The sequence below is a fragment of the Chrysemys picta genome, chromosome 7 (genome assembly GCF_011386835.1).
Source record: "Chrysemys picta bellii isolate R12L10 chromosome 7, ASM1138683v2, whole genome shotgun sequence".
NCBI lineage: Eukaryota > Metazoa > Chordata > Testudines > Emydidae > Chrysemys > Chrysemys picta.
In genome coordinates, this window is record NC_088797.1 from 86,543,882 (window position 1) to 86,565,036 (window position 21,155).

At 43.6% G+C, this 21,155-nt stretch overlaps 1 protein-coding gene across 3 annotated transcripts in view; it reads right to left on the minus strand.

The window, feature by feature from the left end:
- CDH23 (cadherin related 23) overlaps window positions 1-21,155 on the minus strand; it is a 533,292-nt gene that overhangs the window by 185,105 nt on the left and 327,032 nt on the right. For all 3 annotated transcript variants that reach the window (XM_065551950.1, XM_065551951.1, XM_065551952.1), the window contains one exon: window positions 464-528. In XM_065551950.1, the coding sequence (XP_065408022.1) occupies window positions 464-528 (65 nt within the window). The remainder of the gene's footprint in view (window positions 1-463; window positions 529-21,155) is intronic.

Here is a 21,155-nt window from a genome sequence, read left to right on the forward strand (position 1 = left end):
TTGTAGCTTTTTTCTGAACCCTCTCCAATTTTCCACTATCCTTTTTCCAAGTATGGACACCAAAACCAGATACAGATCTGGACTGATATGAACTGGCAGAGATAGCTTGAACAGTATCCACACTTAGTATAGGATTGATCCCATTGGAGTCAATGGAAGTTTCGCTATTCACCTCAATAGGTGTAGGATTAAGCCCTCTGGTATGATCCAGCCGTGTCTGTCCCTCAATTTATGAGCACCCAAATCACACAAGAAATTTAAACAGAAAACAAGCCATGTAAAAACTGGAATAGGCCTTCTATTAGGGTCAATTCGCCCTCCCTGTGACAGTTTATGGTAGCCTCTCTTTCAAGAAAGATTTCACAGATTAAAGTTACCAACATTCCAATTTTGTAAATTCATGGCAAGACTGAAAGGGGATTTTAAGGAACTGAAACTATCTGAGAGGTTTTGTCGCACTTACCTGTCAGGATCATCACTGAAAAAATAGCTGACTTTCCCATAAGTGCCCACATCATTGTCAGTTGCCTAAAAAGTTTAAGTACAAAGGGAATATTAATAACAAAGATGTTTATGAGAATTTCAACTTAAAAAGTAAATTCTGATTAGGAAAACATTAAAAAAATCTATAGGAATCTTAATTCAACCTTTCCTTCATATAGCTGCTGCATTGGCCAGATGGTTCCTTTGACATCCTTCTAGGTTATCTATATGCTCCCTGTTCTCTAGGATATCTTGCAGAAAGGGTGCGGGTATGGGGTTGTTACACTCCCCTCAGGACTTCCTCTGAGGGGATAACTATTTAACTCTGCTTTTCTGATCCTCCACCCTGCCATGGCTACCTATAGCAGGAGCTGCACCCAAAATCCGTTCCAAGTGGATATACAAATCCAGTGCTGCTTTCTGCCCCTTCTCCTTACAAGTGAATTAATAGGCTAACACCAGTGCAGATTTTGTTAGCTGACATTTTTCACCTGATAAATCTGGGACTCAGATGTTTTTGCTTTCCTGAAATGTATTCTGAGTATGTCCCTGATTCATAGTCTGCCCTAGATAACACCACTCCATCAAATCCTCTTTACACCACGTCCACAAAACTTTAGCAGTAGGAAACTTTTCATATACTCTAACTTGCATACCAAGAGCAGCTAGCACAGTAAATAACGTTTTCACCCCTCAGCTCACAGTAGTACACACAAAGATATATCTGTGAACTATGGGGCATAATAAAAGACATAGAAAATTGGAAAGAAAATGAATACATTGATTATGAAAGACAAGCTGCTTGAATTGTCCATGATACAATCCTGCAGAAAAAAAGCATTACAAAAATCCACGCAATAATGAGGGGCAGTTACACTAACATGGGGTGGGGAATGATTCCAGAGAAAATTGCAAAGCCTGATTTGCCAAGAAAAGGAAAGAAGACATACAAGTGTGGCATTTACAGAAGGGAGTCACAGTCCATATACCTGGGGTCAAGCAATCCTCAATTAAAAGTAGGTAAAAGGGCATTCCCACATATTGGGTAATTTACTGTCCTCATTTCTCATGTTCAATGGCAACCCCCAGCGACACCAGTCTCAATGATGTGAAGATGCAGAAATACCGAAAGTGAGATTGAGGCACATTTTTACTATTTACTTAGTGTTGACAATGTGCTTGTGGCTGTACAAAACACAGACATGAAGACAGATCCTGCCCCAAAGCTCTAACAGTCCAAAATACAGATACTCTAGGCAACCCAGAGAAGGGAACAATTTAAAGCTTTGATTTTTATGCCAATTCACTTTACGTGGCCTTACAAGGACAAAAGTAGAGGGAAAATACCAACAGGCATGTACCACAGCAGATTTCATTATTTTGTATAATCTCATTTACATTTTCTATTCCCTGTTCAAATAACTCTGGTGTTTAAAAGTGACCTAAGCGCTAGGTCAAGCACATGAAAACTGGCTTTCACTCATCCTGGATCTTTACAACAGATCTGGCACTCAATGTCTTTTGGGACAAGTCCATTATCACATTGTTTTATTTTTCCTTGATAGCAAGTGGAGTAACTGCGGTTTATCATTCAACACAAATACCTAGTAGAATGTGCTGCCGTATGAAGGAAAGACGCAAAACCTATTCATGCATCTGAAATATGAAATCATATCCTGCTTTCCCACTCAGGGGCTCTTCTGATTCCTGCTGGAGGACAGAGATAGCTCCCATAGTTGTAACCTCCATGTTCACCCTCCACACTCCCTTCACAACCAACATCTCTCTCCACGACTGAGGAGGATTAGACAGTCAATTTTCTCCCTTAAACTTCTGGACGAGTCACCACTGGTCAATGCTAGATACTCACCCCAGCCCACAATTTCCACGGTGTTGGTTTTTTTTAAATCAGAGGAGCCAAAATACCAGTTCTCAGACAAGTAGGAACCCAATTCTGAAAAGTATTTTCCTGGAAAAGAAGGGTGGCTCCAGTGGTTAGGGCCTGGGACTCTAAACACCCTACACACAGGAGTTCTGTGGCAGAGCAAGGAACCGTGAGACTTTGGGCAAAACACTTAGTCTCTCACTGCCTCAGTTCCCCTTCTCTGAAACGACACAATTAGCACTCCCCTACCTCACCGGAGTGTTGTGAGGATGAATACATCAAAAGCACCAAGATACCATGATTATGGGAGCCAAATAAGTATCTAAGATGCACAGATAGAATCCTAACTGGATACTTAAGGTTCCCTTTTTGTAGTAGCAACAGACATGTAATAAGAAACCTTTGCAAAAATTGTCCTACTTCAATACCCCCATGATCACTTTTTCTGCACCCTTATGTTTCTGAATTATCCAAACAACAGTAGACACCATTCACTGTCAATATTTCACCATAACAATAAAATGCAGACTCTGAAAGGGACAGCTTCATGGTCTAAAGGTCAGGCTGGAAAACTCAATCTCGTTACAACAAAAGATTCAAATCATAGCAGGGTCAACTCAGCTTTTTACCCTTCCAAGGTAGCTAAAATGAGTGACATGCACTTCTCTGTGTATGGGGTCCTTCAAACGAAACCTTAACAATAAAAAAATAAATAAAAAGGGTCTCATCTCCTCACCCTGGATATTAAGGATCCCAAAGTACTTTTAGTAACAGCAGGGATATGCCCTGTTGCTCTTATTCCGAAGTCTCCCCTTTTCAACTGATGTGCCGAGTGCCCCAGAGGGATGTGCACTGCAATCATGCTCACGCATATATGGTAGCTCATAAATGCATAAGAAGATATATGGGGACAAAATGTAAAATGTCACTGTCAAGTGCCTGCACCAACTACCCCAAAAACATTGTTTTTAATTATCTGGGAATGCTGACACATTCTTTGAGAGAGAGAGAGAGAGAGAGAGAGAGAGAGAGAGAGACAGCATGGCTGTATGAGACACACACCTGGTCACACACATGAATGTTGTACAACCTCTTTTAGCGCCACACAATGTTCTGAAAGGAAAATGATGCAATGTTGCAAACACCTCTTTGTTTAGAAAGGTACATTTTCTTTATGTAAGGAGCAGTTTGGTTAGGACAGAAGGGGAAAGAGGGGCTGAGCGCTGTTACTGTGCTTTTAGCTCCTAGCAGAATCTGAGGCCTTTCCCCATCAGCAGCCCGTCCATGTAAATCATTTGGAGCTGTGACAGGTTTTGCAGGCTGGCCATGGCAAAATAATAACAACCTTCCCAGCAAAATGTGTAAAGCTCAAAGTGTCACTCTGGGTGAGCAAGGCAAGATTTGTGGATGTTTTAAAGTCTTTTCTCTAATGAATATATAAAATATGTATGAATGGCAGCAAAGGAAAAGGACCAGAAAATTTTATTTTAAAATGAGAAAAATGGAATAAAAATCCCAAACTATCTTTTTTTTAATGGCTTTTCTAAATTGATCCCTTGTCTGGGTTTCTTTGGTTCCAGTGGAACAGGGAAAGGCAGGGGCAGAAACACATTTCATTTCATAATGCCATCAAAGGGCTGTATTTTAGGGCTGGGGTGGAATAGAACACTCTCCTGCAACCTTCATGATTTATATGCCCTTGATTATCCTTGACAGAACAGTTGTCCAAGAGTATCACAGGGGGAGGAAACCCCTTTAATGGTGCTTAGCTTGCCTAACAGTTATGGGAGTGGGGAAAAAGAAGGGGGTATGAACAGAGAGAGCATCACAGGCACACACAGAGAGAGAGAGAGGGAGAGAGAGAAGGAAGAGGAGGAGAAAGTGTGAAAACTAACTGGAGAGAAATCATATATTTCTCAAATGTCTTCCCAACTCAGGCAGTGAATTCTTAATGCCTAATGCTAGTTGAGTGACACTCCAGCAGTGCACACCTTTAACACCTGCTAGTACATTTAGCTGAACAGCCTTCTGCCTACTAATGCTGTAATGTTTGATTTATTTATTCTGTACATTACAATTTCATTAAGCAAACCACCCCCTGCCTTTAATTACAGCCAAGAAGCCAGGGAGAATCCCACCAGGAGACCAGTGATTCTGAAAGGGTCTCTCTCTCTCAATCCAGGCTGAGATCACTGAGGAGGCCTCTTACTACATACAGAGCCTGCCTCTAGAGAGAAGCGGGAATTTTTCAGTTGCGCATAGCAAATACTGCATGGGGAACTGGATGTCCTGGGGAACTGTGCAGTCCTGGCTGCTTTGTTTGCAGTTGGTGCTGCAGGATGTAGCATTTACACTGAAGCTGTGATGGCAAACTCCTCTGAAGTGGGTTCTTCACTGCATTAAGTTCCACTTTGAGGCAAGGGAACCAGATCCCTACATGTAGCAGGGGACAGTGTTGCAGTCATTCTCCCCTTCCTTAGTCCAAGCCCGTGTCTCACTTCATTTTCCCCTCACAGTGGGGAGTAGCTGACACAAAACATTTATTTCTCTTACAAGCACAGCTCCCGCCACAATAAGCAAGGAGAGGTTTCTTACCAAACTACCATCATATTTTCCCTCCTATGAATGAAAGTCCTGGAGGAGGAGTATGAAACAACAAAAGGGAAAACTTTGCAGGAAATGTCTCTGTGTTTTGTTCTAATGCACAGCACCCTTCTTGAAGAGCACATCACAGTGCTGCATCCATATCCCTAATCATTCTGCATTAAGGAGGCACCATGAATGCGGAGGATCAGAGCTTTGTCAGATGGGAAGGAGGACAAACAAAAGTAATTGCTGCTTGACTCTTCCTTCTTTCCCTTTTCTTCGTTCAACCTCCCATCCCTCTACAGTATTCAGCAGAACTGCTGTTTGGCCTGGCCAGGACTTCCTTGTAAGAAACCCACATACCTATCAATTTGTGACAGCTCAGCTCCCCCCAGCAAGCCTTCCAGGTGTTTATCCTCCCCTGCCAGCTGGAAGCTGAGAGGTTGCAATTTCCTGCTGGGGTAATCGGCCCGCATGGTCTTTCAGCATCAGGCTTCAGTTTTTCTTGGTTCAGAACTTGGCTTTGAGAAAGGGTTCTCTGAACTCTTGGACCAAATGCATTCCACCCCATTAGGGAGAAAGCTAATGAGCAGTCACACAAGCAGCAGATTCCTCATTTTTGATCCAACCTCATCTTTGCAAAGAGAACTCTCAGGCTGCCCTGAGTTAATGTGGCCAGTACATCTATCCACAGGTGTCCAGATGGCCTTTCAGCCAAATGGTTCTCAGAGCCCCAACTGTTCACTGAGAAGGAATGGATTTCTGGCTACACCTTTATATAGCACATCAGTGCCCACTTTAGCAGGCTGTTCACAAATGAAACAGCACAAGGTGACAAATGCTGCACATTCCAGGTTCCCTTTATATACTGTTAGTACTATTGTTTTAATTAAGATCCCCTCAGTTCTAACTTCGGTTCTTGTTGCTCCTGTCTCTTGCTCTATTCAGATTAATTTCCTGTCAGTCTCTCTAACAAATCCACCATGATTGCTAGCTATATTACACAAATATGGCATTGGGAATGAACAGAACCCTGGACCTTCTGCTCCAAAAACACAGGCTTCTGTACCTTGAGGGACAAGAGAATCTCCATGAATTATTATGTTGCTTTCAGTCAGAGTTTATTTAGGCCAAGCTTGTAAATGCCAGGCACACTTGAGACATTGCTGTTACAAAGTGTCTAATAAATAAATATTTTCAAAACATAAAATAAGTTAAAAATAAAAGCCAAATTCATGTCTATGGGATCAATTCATGCCACTGAAATCAATGGAGTTTCACCAGCATACCATGTGGCCCGGTGGATCTGTTTTTGCTAAACAGGATTAAATGGGAAGGTGATCCAGACATATTTGTTGTGGGCCCACGGATGGTGAATTCAGGATGAATCAAAGCAGACCTCAGAAATCTGTATGTTGTACAGTTACTGAAAACATCCTGTGCTATGGTGACTCTGTAACCACACAGCAGCCATCCAACTCAAAGAGAGAGAATCTTGTATGTTAGGCTCTCAAGATCCCCGTTATCACAGGCACAGTCCCCAATTTTGATAAACACTGCAATTCAGTTTGAGGCACCAGCTCTAGCTCCTGGGCCAGGAAGAATATCACTTCTGCTGGTGTTAAGGAAAGGAAAGGAATAGCTCTGAAATTGCACACGCTCAGCAGAAATCTTCATTATTTCTCCTCTATTTCTGGGGTTAGGTTGGTGGATTTTTACTGCTGTTGAGAGTGAAGAAGTAATAGCACTAGGCATAGCAAATGGTGGGCAAGATTCACACACATTGCTCTGATATCACACCTCAATTTTGACATGCAATATCCCCTATTATTTCAGTCCTGGGCTTCCACATAGCTCTGCCAATGCACATCAATCTTTAGCACTCTAATAGTCCAGCCCTAGGCCTCTCCTGAGCAGAGACTGCCAATCATACTACACTTGTAGAGTGGATTCATAGGGCCCAATTCTTATCTTACACTGATGTAAATCAGGAGTAACTTCACTGAAGTAAATGGAGTTACACTGGTGAAACTGAGATCAGAATCAGATCCCTTCTATACATTTTTACCATGCATGTTCAAGTCTTCATTTTAAGTGGTAGTGATTGCTACAGTTAAGTTTCATGTTTTTTTCCCATTTTAATTGCACCTTCTTCCATTTGCTTATTACTTTCCCAAACTTCCATGTATTACACTGAAATTTTCTAATGCTTTTAAGGGTGGGATTTTCTAAAGCACCTAATAAGATGTGTGTTCCTGTTAGTTTCAGGTGCTTTAGAAAAATCACACTCTTAAAAACATTTTGGTACCAAACATTTTTTGTTAGTAATAAAACAGCTTGATGCAACTGAATCTTTGCACTATGACATCTCTAGGACAGATATTATCATTGCTATATCATCTGGTATGGGTATATTTTACTGTGAAAAGATCAGACCATTATTATTAAAAAGTCACCATATACACATAGGTACTACTTGTCATTTTCAACAGACATTACACCAAAACCTAGGATCTGAACACTCTTCGACCTTACAGGGTCTGAAAACCTGATCCACTCTAGTTTTCCGTGTGCACATCAATAAGCCAGATTTTTACCATGCCTATCCAGGAAAAGGATTTTCCCCATGTATGCCATGCCAAGGATTTTCAAAGGATATTCACTGTGGGTGCCCATCTTTTTCAAATACTTTTGCTCTCCATTTGCAATGCTTGGTGTGTTCCCCTCATCCTGCCATGATCTTTAGATGTATTATATTCATTAACGTCTTGCTTTGTGGGAGACTCTTATCAGATGTGCGAGAGTCATCTTGGCAGCTGTTTAGGTGAGAAAATTACAGAACCAAGCTGAACAGCCCTGACATCCAGCTTGCCAATCAAGTGACACTGAGGTCTGATATGAGGGGGCATGAACTTTTAGATATTAATTTACAAGGTTTCTATATTTACAATTTGCTATGATAAAATCTTTCCAAAAAAAAATAATAATAAAGTATAGACAATTTCTTCCCCACAGAGCTTCCCCTCAGGAATTAGGATAATGGAACATTCCATAAACTCTTAAAAACAATGAAGGAGGAGGGGTATTTTTTGCCTGTCAGAGCCCAGTGTTTAACCAGCCAGCACTTTGTTTCCTAAACCCCAAGTGCAGCATAAAAGGACAGTAACAGTCAGATAAGAAGGCTTTTCAGAATGCCTGGATTGGCCGGTGATGAGGTAATGATTTATAACAGGCTTGACAATGCTACCGAGGGCTGGCATTACCAGCAAAACTAATTCCCTCATTTGGCCCTTTATAATTGCATTTGTAAGTGCTTATTTCAGTGATGGACAATGCTGGGGAAGTGTAATTTTCTTCTGCTGACAAAAAACCAACTAGGGGGAAAAAAGAAGGTTAAAAGAAGGTTAGTGTAGTACAAGGTGAGCTGCTCCATGGGGCCATGGCATGTTGAATGTGAACTTTGGCAGCCTCTAGAGGGATCAAAACCACGTTCTGTACAGAGCTTAATTCTGTGATTTCCCAGCATGTAAAATAAAACTAACAACATATTGCACAGAAAGAGTCGTTGGCAATTTTCATGGCTGATTTTCTTCCTTCTGAAAAAAACCTTCCTCCTGCTCCAGCATCTTCCACACCCTTGAGTGGCAGAAATGCAAGGCCAGATAGTAGCTCTGACCCACCCAGCCCGCTGGCTCAGAAACAGCTTATGCTACATGTGCTAGTTACCCGGGACAGTGCTAGTATGTGTTACTGCCATGCTAAAATGCCAGCAAGCTGCTGAGGTAATCGACACTTGGCACTTTCAGTTGTAATTGTTTCTAATGGAAACAATGAGCCCAATTCTCTTTTCCCTTAAACGAGTTTTCCAGAGTAACTTCAGTGGCATTACTTCTGATTTACACCAGTGTAAATGAGAGGAGAATCAGGCTCAGTTGATGTTCTGGTGATGACAGGCCCATGTCATATGATGTGCACACTCATATATCACACAAAGGCAACCAGGGAAATAATGCAGGTTCCTGCTGATTGTGACAGGAGACACGAGAAAAGGAAGAACACACACTTTGGACATATTTAATTTTTATGGTTGTCATAATGTTTACCTTACAGAACTTTTTAGTTTTAAGGATGAAGTTCTTTAGCGGTTCCTAACCCATAGGGAAGGACATAGAACCACTGGGGATTCTAAATCTGATTAGCAAAGCTACCCCAAGGATTGAATAAGAAACCCACACACTCACACTGAAGGACATGCAAACACACAGAGAACCACTTACTCAGTTTACATATCCCTACATGATTCCTGGGTTTCAGCTCTGCGCCTCTTCCCTCCGCCCAACACACACATGGCCCTAACAATCTGACACTAGACAAAAGAGGGAAAAAAAGCAGAAGAAGATTCTAGGTGATCCACATCAAGAATCAAATATTTTTATGGCTGTTCATTTCCTGCACAAAATATTAAAATAGGGTCTGCCCAGTGTCACCTGCAAAGGTCAAACTGAAAACATGCATCTATCTCTGTAGTTTTATGAGCTGTCACCGCTGCAGTCCATTTCTAGAGACCATTTATGTACAACCAAACTCCAGAAGAGTGCCAGAAAGACAAGGTCTAAAGAAGCCACAGGAGTAATTCCCTGAACCACACTGCAGTGAATTAATATGCTCATGAGACAGCGTGCAACTACACTGTATTATATGTGTGTACTGAGAGTTATATTTGTGGCTAGAGACTAGCATATTGTGGGTGCTACCATAATACAAACAAATTTTACATGTATGTTTGTATAAAGCATACATATATACAAACACACACAGAGGCACATCCCCTTCTCTTCTGTGTAGTTTTATCCTAATATATAAATATCTCTTGTACTCTCCCACAGACCACACACACTGTATGTAATACATATATTCAAAAATAACCCCTCACACATTCACACATCCCAGCCAATGCACAAACATTCCCTTCTCAAAACATACCTATTTTACACACGTGTGCATTCTCGCAACACCTTACACCTGTCACACATGCATATACTTTCCCCCCTCCATTCCTAGGCACCTATCAGCCATACACACCAGCAGGAAGCTTGTGATGGGAATCAGCATGAGAGCAGCTGCTGCTCTAGACCTGCTACAAGACAAAAGCGGAAGCCAAAGCTGTAGAGCAGTTCTGCTCTTGTGCACAAATCTGCAGAAAAGGGCATGTCGTACAATTTGTTCAGGAAACAATAGCAATGTTTGACATGTCATAAGGATTGATGGAGCAGAAATTTACATGGGAGAATGCATTTTTAAACAGTTCCATGGAGCCCTGGTGCTTTGCCGGTAATGGTTTCAACATTCATCATTCACTGAGCCCCACTGAGTAACTCCTTAAACTACATGAGATTAACTCTACTCACAGCAGCTCCAGGGAGGCACAAAGAGATGAGGAAGGAAGGAGTTTAAAGATACAGGAGCATTTTCTACAAACAATGGGAGCAGAAGAATGCCTAGACTGTGAGAGCTCTTTAAAATACACCCTCTGAGCTCTGACAGTGCTTCTTGAATGCTTCCTCCACTGTCTTGTTCACCGATCATCAATATGGAGGGGCTCTCCCAATTAAAAGGTTAGACTAACAGTCTTGTAATGAACACTTAACCCTTATGTGGTCACAATGTGAAGCACTGGATGTTTTCAAAGTACTGCCCAGACATCAGTTCATCTTCGCTGCATCCCTGTGAGGGAGGGAATATCATCCCCATCTTCATTTTATAGCTCAGGAAAGAGGCTCAAGTAACGTGCCCAAGGCCACAGAGTGGGGATTAAAACCCAGGAGTGCCCTATGTTGAATCTGCTAGACTATGCAGCCTTCTATTCGCCACCCCTTACTGAATCTCCTGTGACCAACTCTCCAAAGACATCTACAGGATCTCTTATGGAACATGTATATTCTGAGGTTCCCCAATGCTCAGAAACATGCTGACATGGGAGTGGGGGGTGGAACACTGAACATACCTCAGTATAAGACACAAAAATGCAGACAGAAACACGTATGCACAATCCTCTGCTGCAACCAGTGTTGTGTGCATCACTATGTCTACACTGCAATTAAATACCCGCGGCTGGCTTTTGTCAGCTGACTCGGGCTCACAGGGCTCAAGTTGTGGGCTGTAAAATTGCAATGTAGACATTTGGGCTCAGGTTGAAGCCTGGGTTCTGAGACCTACCCCCTTATAGGGGTTTGAGTCACAGGGGGCACACTGTGCTTGTGAGTACCACTGTGTTTGAGGCATACTGGGAAGATACTTCCTTGCAGCTTTGCTGAACCTCTTGTGATAATTTTGTTGATCTAACAGATGATCTACCTTAACCAACCTGCCCCAGGGTGAGAGAATTCAGCCTCACTGCTCATTCGGTCTGGGCTCCTCCTTTCTGCTTATAGATTTCAGCTGTAACCTAGAGGGAAACCTTCCCCAGCTCACTTTTCCTGGAATGAAATGGGAACGCCTCCCTCCCCCACCCCAAGTTAAACATGGTTTGCCATGGAAATGGATCTTTGAGGTGATTGGCTAGCAAAAGCACAGTGGAAGAATAATTAATTCCCTTTGACTTGGAGGAACATGCTATGGAGTGGATGTGAACCTGTAGGGTCCTGCTACAAGATGTTCTCATAATTAGAAACGAAAAAAGCCCTGAAGAGGTGGAAGGAGAAAATTTTATCTAGGGAAATAATGTTCCCATTCCTATTGAATCCCCATTACTAGGATTGGGGAGAAGGATAGCCACAAGCTGGAAGTGTGTGGGGTAGGGTAAGGAGTAGAAGAGGGCAAAGGATGGACTAATGGGAGGAAATGGAAGAGGTGGGAGGAGAGGAAGAAAGGGAAGACAGAGAGGATGGGGAGAGTGAGAGAAGAAATGGCAGGGGACAGAAATGGAAGGGAGTTGCTGCAGGTTTGCAATTTAATCCTAAAAACCATCTCACCAAATCTGGAACACAGCACATACTGTATAATGAAGCCATAAATAAAATCATCCCTTGGGGAGATCTAATTCAGCAAATCAAATGAAATTTAAGCCCTCACATGCAGTTCCTTGACCAAGTAATTAAAAAAAAAAAAAGGAATGCATGTTTTTCTGAGAGAGAAGGTGACCAACCCACCCTTTCCCTTCGTGGTGCACACACCCTTGAGGGAAAGGGTCCAGTTTCAGATGTTATTGTTATTAATTCTGAGTCTAACTTAGGGAAATGGGGAAGGCTAAATGACAAAAGTCAAACCCCAATTCCTCCCCCACACTTCTCCTCCACTGCCTGCTCCCTGAGCATAACTCACACAGGCTTCACCCACCAGATGTAACAGTAGCCACCAGTCAATGGATATGGATCATGTAACCTAGTAGGCATATAACCTCTTGTAGCCTGACCCATGTCACTTGACACAAGCCGTTGTTATAAAAGAGCATAGGCCTTTGATATGGTGACTTGGCATCCTTACACCAGCCCTCTGTTCATTTGTCTTTCAGAAACTGCTGGAAGAAAGATGACAGAAAAATACTGAGACTGGAGGAAAAGGTTTTGAGCATCTTTTCTGGGGAGTGAGGAGCTCCCAACCTTTCCACTTCTGAAATCATCTTGGAGTCTCCCTTCATGTTGACATGATAGGGTCATACACATCAGAAAATGGTTCATCCTGTTGCACTCTGAGTGCTACTGGAATACTCCAACCAACCAACCAATAATAAATGATACATCATGGACATCATAATAATAAGGTTGGGGTGATAATCACAGCTGCTAGGCAGATGGGGAGAAGGGGCTGGATTATCTGGGGAAAAGATGTCCCAAGAGGAATGAGGCGCATAAAGCCTTAGGTCTATCACCCAGAAATGTTAAGGGTAAAATTTTAGAAAGGGACTGAGTGACTCAGGAGCCTATGTCCCATTGACAGTCAAAGAAATTCTACTCTTTTGTCACTGCTTTTGGGGAGGCTTGGTTCAAGCTTTGTCCAGGGAGCAAGAGAGACAGAGAGTCTGCATGGAGGAGGAAAAGTACGCACTGTCATACCTGGTGCACCCCTGCTGGACACAGGCAACAAATTAATGACACTCGTGGCCTCTCCTGTGCAGCCCGCAGTGCAGGAATGACAAATGGCCCTGGCAGGGATGATCTTTATGGAGGTGTGTGTGTGTGTCTTTATTTTCCTTCCTGCCTCTCCTCCTAATCAATAGCAATCCTAAGCAATACATATCAACTAAATATAACCCTCCCCCCACCTCAGCCCCGAAAGTCCACAGCTGCTGATAGTATGGCCATGGTATCTGTTTAAAAAAAGGGGGGGATTCTTTTCATGCCACAACTGGAGGCTACAAGGAGTAGGGCTAGGGAGAGAAAGGAATGAGACAGCAGCCACAACAACCCCAGCCGATGAGAGAATTCCATTTAAGATGTCACTCTGCAGGCCAGGCAGGGCTGCCCAGGCAAAAGGAATGAAGCCTGACACTAGGGCTGTTAGATAAAGGAGTTCCCAGGTTTGTTTGTTTGTTATTGTTGGGGTTTTTTATTCTCTTTTTTATTTAAAAACCAGGAAATAAAAATTGATGGGGAGCAAATTGCTTTGGCCAGAAGCTCTCTGCTTAAAAGAGTTGTAGCAAGAAAGCAATTACCTAATGTCAAAAACCTGTCAAAGCATCAGTGTGACCTGCCAGCCTCCCGGTGATACTCTGTGGGGTGAGCAGCAGCAAAATGGGACCATGAAATGGGAACGAGGGCTGTGTACAATATGCCAAATTGCCTGCCTGGCTGAAAATACTCCAGTCCACCTCTCACAGAGCCTTAATCTTCAACATGGAATGTCGGGTCTTAGCCACGAAAAGAAGAAGGCAAAAGGAAGATTCCTCCTCGCCCCTTTTGTACGCTTTTTTAGGAAGTAAATTGGACAAAGGCATTGTCTTATATTAACTCAGATGTACAACACAGTTAGCTGTGCTCTGTGCCACAGCCACTTTGCTCTGTGCCTCAATACTGATCTGAGGAACCATTTCCAGAGATGAAAGAGGAGTTAACTCTACTCTAAGACTGCCGACAAAGGGGTAATCAGTACCAGTTCCAACAGGAGTTTCATGGTATGGACATTTTTCCACTAGGAACTAGATTTGAGAGTCACACTGACCAGTGAATGACCCATCATCAGGTAGTAAACCCTTGTGTTACTGATCAAAGCCAAATTCGTGACTTAGAAATGAAAAGCTCTGAATTCCCTATGAGCCTGCCAAGCCATCCAATCCCACACCACTGGGCAACTTCAAAGCAATATTTGAAAGGCGAAACATTTTACGTGGCAACTTCTGGTCACAACTGACCAGACTCAAACCAACATCCTAGAGTAAAAAAGGCTACAGATGTCACCGTTTGTTCCCCAGCCATCCACTTCCCTGATCTTGGCCACAGCTGAACCAGGATCTATTAATGATTAGTTCTTCTATGTCCTGCTACCAGTCTCCAGCATCACCCAAACTTCATCTTTTTTTCTACAATGTTAGCAAACAAATGGCTCTTCCATAAAATATCTGTCAGAAGTTGGTGTCCTAGCAAATAACTCTAGTGATATTTACTGAATATTGTACTCCCTGAAAAGCAGCACAGACACTGATTGTAACACAATTGGATATTTGGAAATATCAAGACTGAATAGTTAACCATAGGAATAATCATTTGGATACAAAAACAGATCAATGTCTGGTAGGAATTCCACTTAAACTATTATAAATTCTGCAAATGAAAACTACATCTTCCCCAGTATCACTTTCAGGAACCTCTCTCTTTCTGTGTCATCTAAAGAGTGGAACCTGGGCAGGAGATTATAATCAGGTGCTACCAGAGATGACCTGCTGATCAGAATTAGCAAGCTGGAGCCATGTAAAGGTGATTGGTTGGGGGAAAGGGAGGCGGAGAGGAAAGAAGCAGGGAATCGAGGAGATGGAGGGCTGCTAAGAGCAGGACACTGTGAAAACTTAAAGTGGTTCTTGAGCAGCCTGAGAGTGCAGAGTCTGAAAGGATGCGGGGGGTTAAAACTAAACTAACAACCCAAGAGAGCTCTTGCTGAGACTGGCAGGGGGAAAAAGGCCAATCAACCCCCCTGGGAATTACAAAGGCTCTTCCACCTCTTCTCCCAGCTGTTATAAAACACAATCAGGGGAAGCTGTTTTTTCTAACAGCAGTCCCCTCAACATCAGCCAGCCACTAGAGCAGTCAGTTCTGTTATCCATGCAGCAGCCGCCTCGATTTAGCACTGAGTAATTTACTGCAGTCAGGCTGTTAGTGGTTGGAGATTATGGTCTAAAATTTTATTCAATAGTCATGCTATACTGAAGACAGCCCTTTAGTAGAGAAGTAGACATTTACTCAGGGGTTCCATATACACTCATTCTCTTCCCCCCCCCCTTTTATTTTAGTCCCCAAGGTGACACCAATACAATTTAGACATTCGCCTCACCAGGTTTTATTGGAGCTCTGTGATTGGGCCAGGCACAAGTTCTCTGCTAATGAACCGTATTGATTTCATATTCTCTTGTTGTCCACCTAAATGGCAAGCAGCACATCTGATAGATTAAATAACCACACAATTGCCTGGCTGACATCTCAATCACTCTGCTGTTAGGTCTCTAATGAATTTTACAGCCCAGGAAAACGAAAGAAATTAAGGTCAAAGTCCGATGCAGGAAATATAAATCACCAACAATCTTTGAAATATTCACAAGCGCTCATACATATAATTCTTCGCTTGCCTCTCTCCTCTTTGCCGCCATTAGCAACTCCATCTTATCTAAGCACTAAGAATCAGGAGTTCTGTCTTGGCCTGAGGAGTGGGAGGGGCAGCCCATTTTGGAGCAGGAGTGAAATTACAACAAGATCCCACCCAGAGGAGCAGAGATCTAGAACCAGTCCTAGTCTGAAGGTGGGTGTGAACAGGTCAGATCCTGGTGGGGAGGAATGGAACAGCATGGCCCAATCTTTGTGCAAAAGGAATGAAGGTAATTCAGCCTGGTATTATCTACAGCTAATAACCCCTCTTTATGCTAAGCAGCCTTCAGGTATAATTTTCGACAGGAACTTTATCTTTTAATGTCTACATTAATAAACATTTGCCGCCTGCCGTCAGAGATGCAGAAAAAGTTATATTATGGCCAGGGCTGCTTCAAGCAAAGCTGGAGGTTCCTACAAAGCAATTCAATTTCCCTGCACAGACTGAGGAAGCCCAAAAGTCAATGGGCAGCTTCCCGCCAAGCCAACTGCATAGGGAGTGGAGAGAGGGGCAACAGAAAGTATGTTCAGAACTGGAGTGTGCGTTTCTGGAGCGAGTTAGAGAGACAGTGGATGGAAGTTTAACGATAAACAGGAAGGGGTGAAGAGGAACTTGTGATTTCACCCAGCTATGGCTAAGGCATTGGGGTGACATCCCCTGATTCCCCAAGAGCCTGAAATTACTACCCACACACAGTTGTACATGAGCAGCCTGAACGGCCCACCAAGCAGCACTGGAGTATGCACAGTAAGCACCAACTTGACCATACACATTTCAACCTCTCAATGGTGGGGTGTGGGCACCAGAAGTTACAGATTTGCTAGCACTGTCTGAACTGGCCCCGACTGTGGGTCAGGTGTATGGAGCAGGCAAGGCCAGGCACAGCCCATTGCACTAGCGGACATGGAGAAACTGCAGAAGCAGCAGTGGAGGCAGTATCAAAATATCTGAAAGAAAGAGAAGGAGAGAGAAGGGACCCCCCCCCCCAACACTTTTCAGTGTCATTCACGTGTGCGGTCAGTTTCAGGTTTGTTCCCATGATTGGGCACCTCCCCAAAAAGCAGCCTGAGCCTAGTATTGGACATACCAGCCTGGAACTGATAGGTGGATAATGTCCTTGAATCAATCTCAGAAGTATAAAGTAGTTTAAGTAGGTGTAACTTCCACATCAAGGAGCTGGAAGAAGGTGCAAGTTAAAGTAGTCCTCCCCGGCCCCTTTAATGTATCCTTCTTATGAGCTCCTCAGTGTACACTAATTTAGATTCTCTTATACAACCACAGAGTGTGTGTAAGCAGGTCTCAGAGAGTAGGTGAGCAAGCATGTGGGGGTTGGGAGTAGTGCCTAAGATCTTGTTTACACTACACAGTTTTATCAACAAAAGTTATGTCGACACTCAAAAAGCGCTATAATAAAAATCGGTATTGCATGTTCACACTCACTCCCTCTGTCAGTGAAGCATGTCCACATTTGGGGCACTAGCATCGACAGCGTGAGCAGTGCACTGTGGGTACCTATCCCACAGTCCAACTGGACTCCTTCTGCTGCTAGGTCTTGTGGGAAGGCGGAGCGAATCGTGGCGCATCTTGGGACTGGGCTCAATGTCCCATGCTGCATTGCTTTCTGTCCCAGTATTCCATGGGCTTGCTGCATTGTTCAACGGCCCTTCTTTGCTGTGCACCTGGCATCTTTGTGAGAAAGGATGGATCCCGCTCTGCTCTCCTATGCTCTGATAACTGTCATGAAGACATCATGGATGACAGTGCAGTTAAATTGCAAAGTTCCTAACTGAAGAAGACTCCCAGTTGCCTGACATGCTATGTGATATGGATAGGAGCAACTTTAGATTGCTTTTGGCATTCACAGAACAGCTGCATAGGGTAGACCATTGCTTTTGGGCTTGGGAAACAAGCACTGAATGGTGGGATCGTATTGTCATGCAGCTGTGGGATGATGAGCAGTGGCTGCAGAACTTTTGTATGTGGAAAACCACCTCCCTGGAATTGTGTGCGGCACAAGGACACCAGAACGAGAGCTGCCCTATTAGTAGAGAAGCATGTGGCAAACACTGTGTGGAAGCTGGCAACTCCAGACTGTTACTGTTTGGTCGCAAATCAAGTGTGCAGGGCAATAAATGCATCCTGCTACGAAGGACTGTGACTCTGGGAAATGTGCGTGAAATAGTGGACAGCTTTGCAAATGGATTTCCCTAACTGTGGAGGGGCGATAGATGGCATACATATTCCAATGTTGGCACCAGACCACTTTGCTATGGAGTACGTCAATAGGAAGGTGTGCTTCTCCATGGCATTGCAGGCACTTGTGGATCACCGTGGGCATTTCACTGACATCAACACGGGATGGTCCAGGAAGGTGCATGACACCTGCATCTTCAGGAACACTGGCCTGTATAGAAAGCTACAAGTGGGGACTTTCTTTCCAAACCAGAAGATTACAGTGGGGGATGTTGAAATGCCCAAAGTGATCCTGGAAGACCTGGCATACCCCTTATAGCCGTGGCTCATGAAACCTGGACAGCAGTAAGGAGCGGTTCAACAACAGGCTGAGTAGGTGCCGGATGACAGTTGAATGTGCCTTTAGCAGATTAAAGGTGTGCTGGCGATGTCTTTATGGCAGGTGAGACCTCAGTAAGGATAATATTCCCATGGTCATAGCCATGTGTTGTATGTTGCACAGTCCAGGAAACTTTCCTAGAGATCTTTCTGGAGGATTCCTGTGAGATCTCACCATGCATAAACACCCTGTTCTGCTGTACCAATTAGCTACACAGGGAAATGCCCAGTTCACAGAAACACAGCCACCCTTGTACATTTCTATACCTTGAACCCACCTCCGCACTACACAAACCACAGCCACTTACCAGGCGTCTCCTCTCCTGCTTCTTGCTCACCAGACAGCAACTGTTGAGACTGGCTAGACACCTCCGGAATGGTGAACAGTTCCTGGCTGCCTGCCCCACCAGGCGATCCCTCCGGGAGCTCCACATCGTCATCTAACTCCATCCACCTCTTCATCAATAACTTTGTCCTCCGGGTTAGGTCCTCTTTCTGCTGCCTCCATGGGGCAAAGTATCCATGGGGCTCTTGGCAGAGGAGGTGGGGTCTCCACAGAGGATAGCGTCCAGCTCCTTATAGAACTAGCAGGTCTTAGGTGCAACACCAGACTAATGGCTTGCCTCCCTCACCTTATGGTACACCTGCCTTGGATCCTTTATCTTCGCTCTGCACTGCAGCATGCCCTGATCATAGCCCTTTTCGCACAAGCCTTGAGAAATCTGCCCTTAAGTATCAAAATTCCTACAGATCAAGTGCAGCTGGGACTGTACAGCCTCCTCTCCCCTATACTGAGCAGATCCAACAGCTCTGCAGTGGTCCAAGCAGGAGAGCGTTGCTGCGATAACCTGCTGTAGTCACCTGAGAAGATGTGATGAGACCTCTCCATGCCAAGCATACAGGAAATGGAATTTCAAAAATTTCTGAAGCTTCTAAGGGGGAGGGGCAGATGGTTGTTTACCTGGCTGCAGGGCAGTGGAGTTCAAACTGCTGAACAGAGCGGTCACAATGGGCATTGTGGGATACCTCCTGGAGGCCAATTAAAGCGATGAAATCAAGTGTGGTGTCTATAGTCTTTGTCGACAAAAATTTTGCGCAAAAAGCCTTACGTCTTTTGTCAGGGTGGTTTTATTTTGTTGCCAAAACAGGGGATTTTTGCCGCCAAAAGTCGCATTGCAGTGTATACGCATCCACTGTTTTGTTGACAAAAGCTGCCTTTTGTCAACAAAACTTTGTAGGGTAGACAAGGCCTAAGTTACAGCACCTTTGGCATTACTTCTGCATTTGATCTTTTGTATCCCTGTATGTGATATATTCCTGGAGATCAGTTTCACAGGCGACTTTTTCACTTGAGGCCAATTAAGTCAGTCTTGCCCTACAAGACACACTAACATCAGGTGCTGTGGAGGAATTCCAGATGGGATTTTTGGTCAGGAAAGGGTCTAAATCCCAGGGAAAGAGAGATAGAGTCCCCAAGTTCTTTTAATTTTTTGAGGGAAAAACCTCCTTTCCCAAGTCCAAGTATTTATCTAAAGGAACTCATTTAAAACAAAGATACGATTTGCTTTTCTATCAGTGGACAAGAGCAGCAGAATCCAGAAACAGACAGACAAAAACTGTGTCTGGGGGCTTGGTGGGCCATGGATTAATGAATAAATCTGTTCCCCTCTATGATATTAATGTACTAACTGAACCTGTAGAGATTTGGATTCAAGTTATGATTAGGCCTCCAATGTAAATGAGTTTGGTGGGATCAGCCTTCTCAATAGTGGGCACCAGTCCACATCACAAATACACAGCACACCTGGCAGACTGCCTATGGGAGGTCTCATAGCAAAGAGTCTGTTGCAGGTCAGAACTAAGATGCACTGGCAGAGTGAAGGGGAGTTTTGAACCCACAATCTCTGGCTTAGGAAGCCAATGCCTTATCCATTAGGCCACTGGAAATCTTGCAAAATACATGCCCTGCATTGTGCCTGCCTCTAAGGAGAGCTGCCTGCCCTTCAAACCAATACAAACAGTGGTATTGTTGGGGCCGTGTGTGTGGGGGGGGAGTATCATACAGTAGGCCTGGTGCAGGGCAAAGTGACAGATAAATCTGGATGAGGAAAATCAATTGAAAGATTACTACTACCATATAGGACTGTTACTTGTATTTGTGAAGCCTGGGTTTTGGTAATTTTTAGCCCACTAGCAGCCCAAAACAGAGCAACACCTCTCCTTCAACAAGAACTCCTTTCAACTCTCAGCTGCTCCCAAACTACCAGCACAGCAAAAAATAATAATGGGGAGCACACTCCAAATCACAATACTCAATGAGTGACTCCTGTTCACTTGTTTGTTTTTTAAAGGATATAATTTGGACAGGTGCAAACATGTGTTTGTTGGTTTGTTTCATTCCTTTTCCCTTCTCATTTTTTTTCTGCCTATGCACTGTGAAAGTGTGTATTTATCCTGACAGCTCCATCAGGACACACGGCGGCTGCAAAGGCTGCAATAAGTGTCTCTCTCTTTAGCGCTTGGGCTGTCATGATTCCTATTCCATCCCATTTCGGTTTTACGGATTGATATTTAGATTAAAGAGATAAACACAACCAAAGAGCACTGGGCCCTGACAGACAGACGAGAACTTCAGATCCGTCAATCATCTTGCTACCTAGTAATTCCTCTTTTTCCCTCTCTCTCCCCCTTCGCTTTATTTACCAAGATGAATTGATAAGAATATTTAAAAAGAACAAGGGACTTGACCAAATAACAATAAAAAAAAATTGCATTTAACTTTCCAGACGATTTGGAATCTCTTCTTTGATTACTTAACTATTTACTGTTTCACATGTTTGCA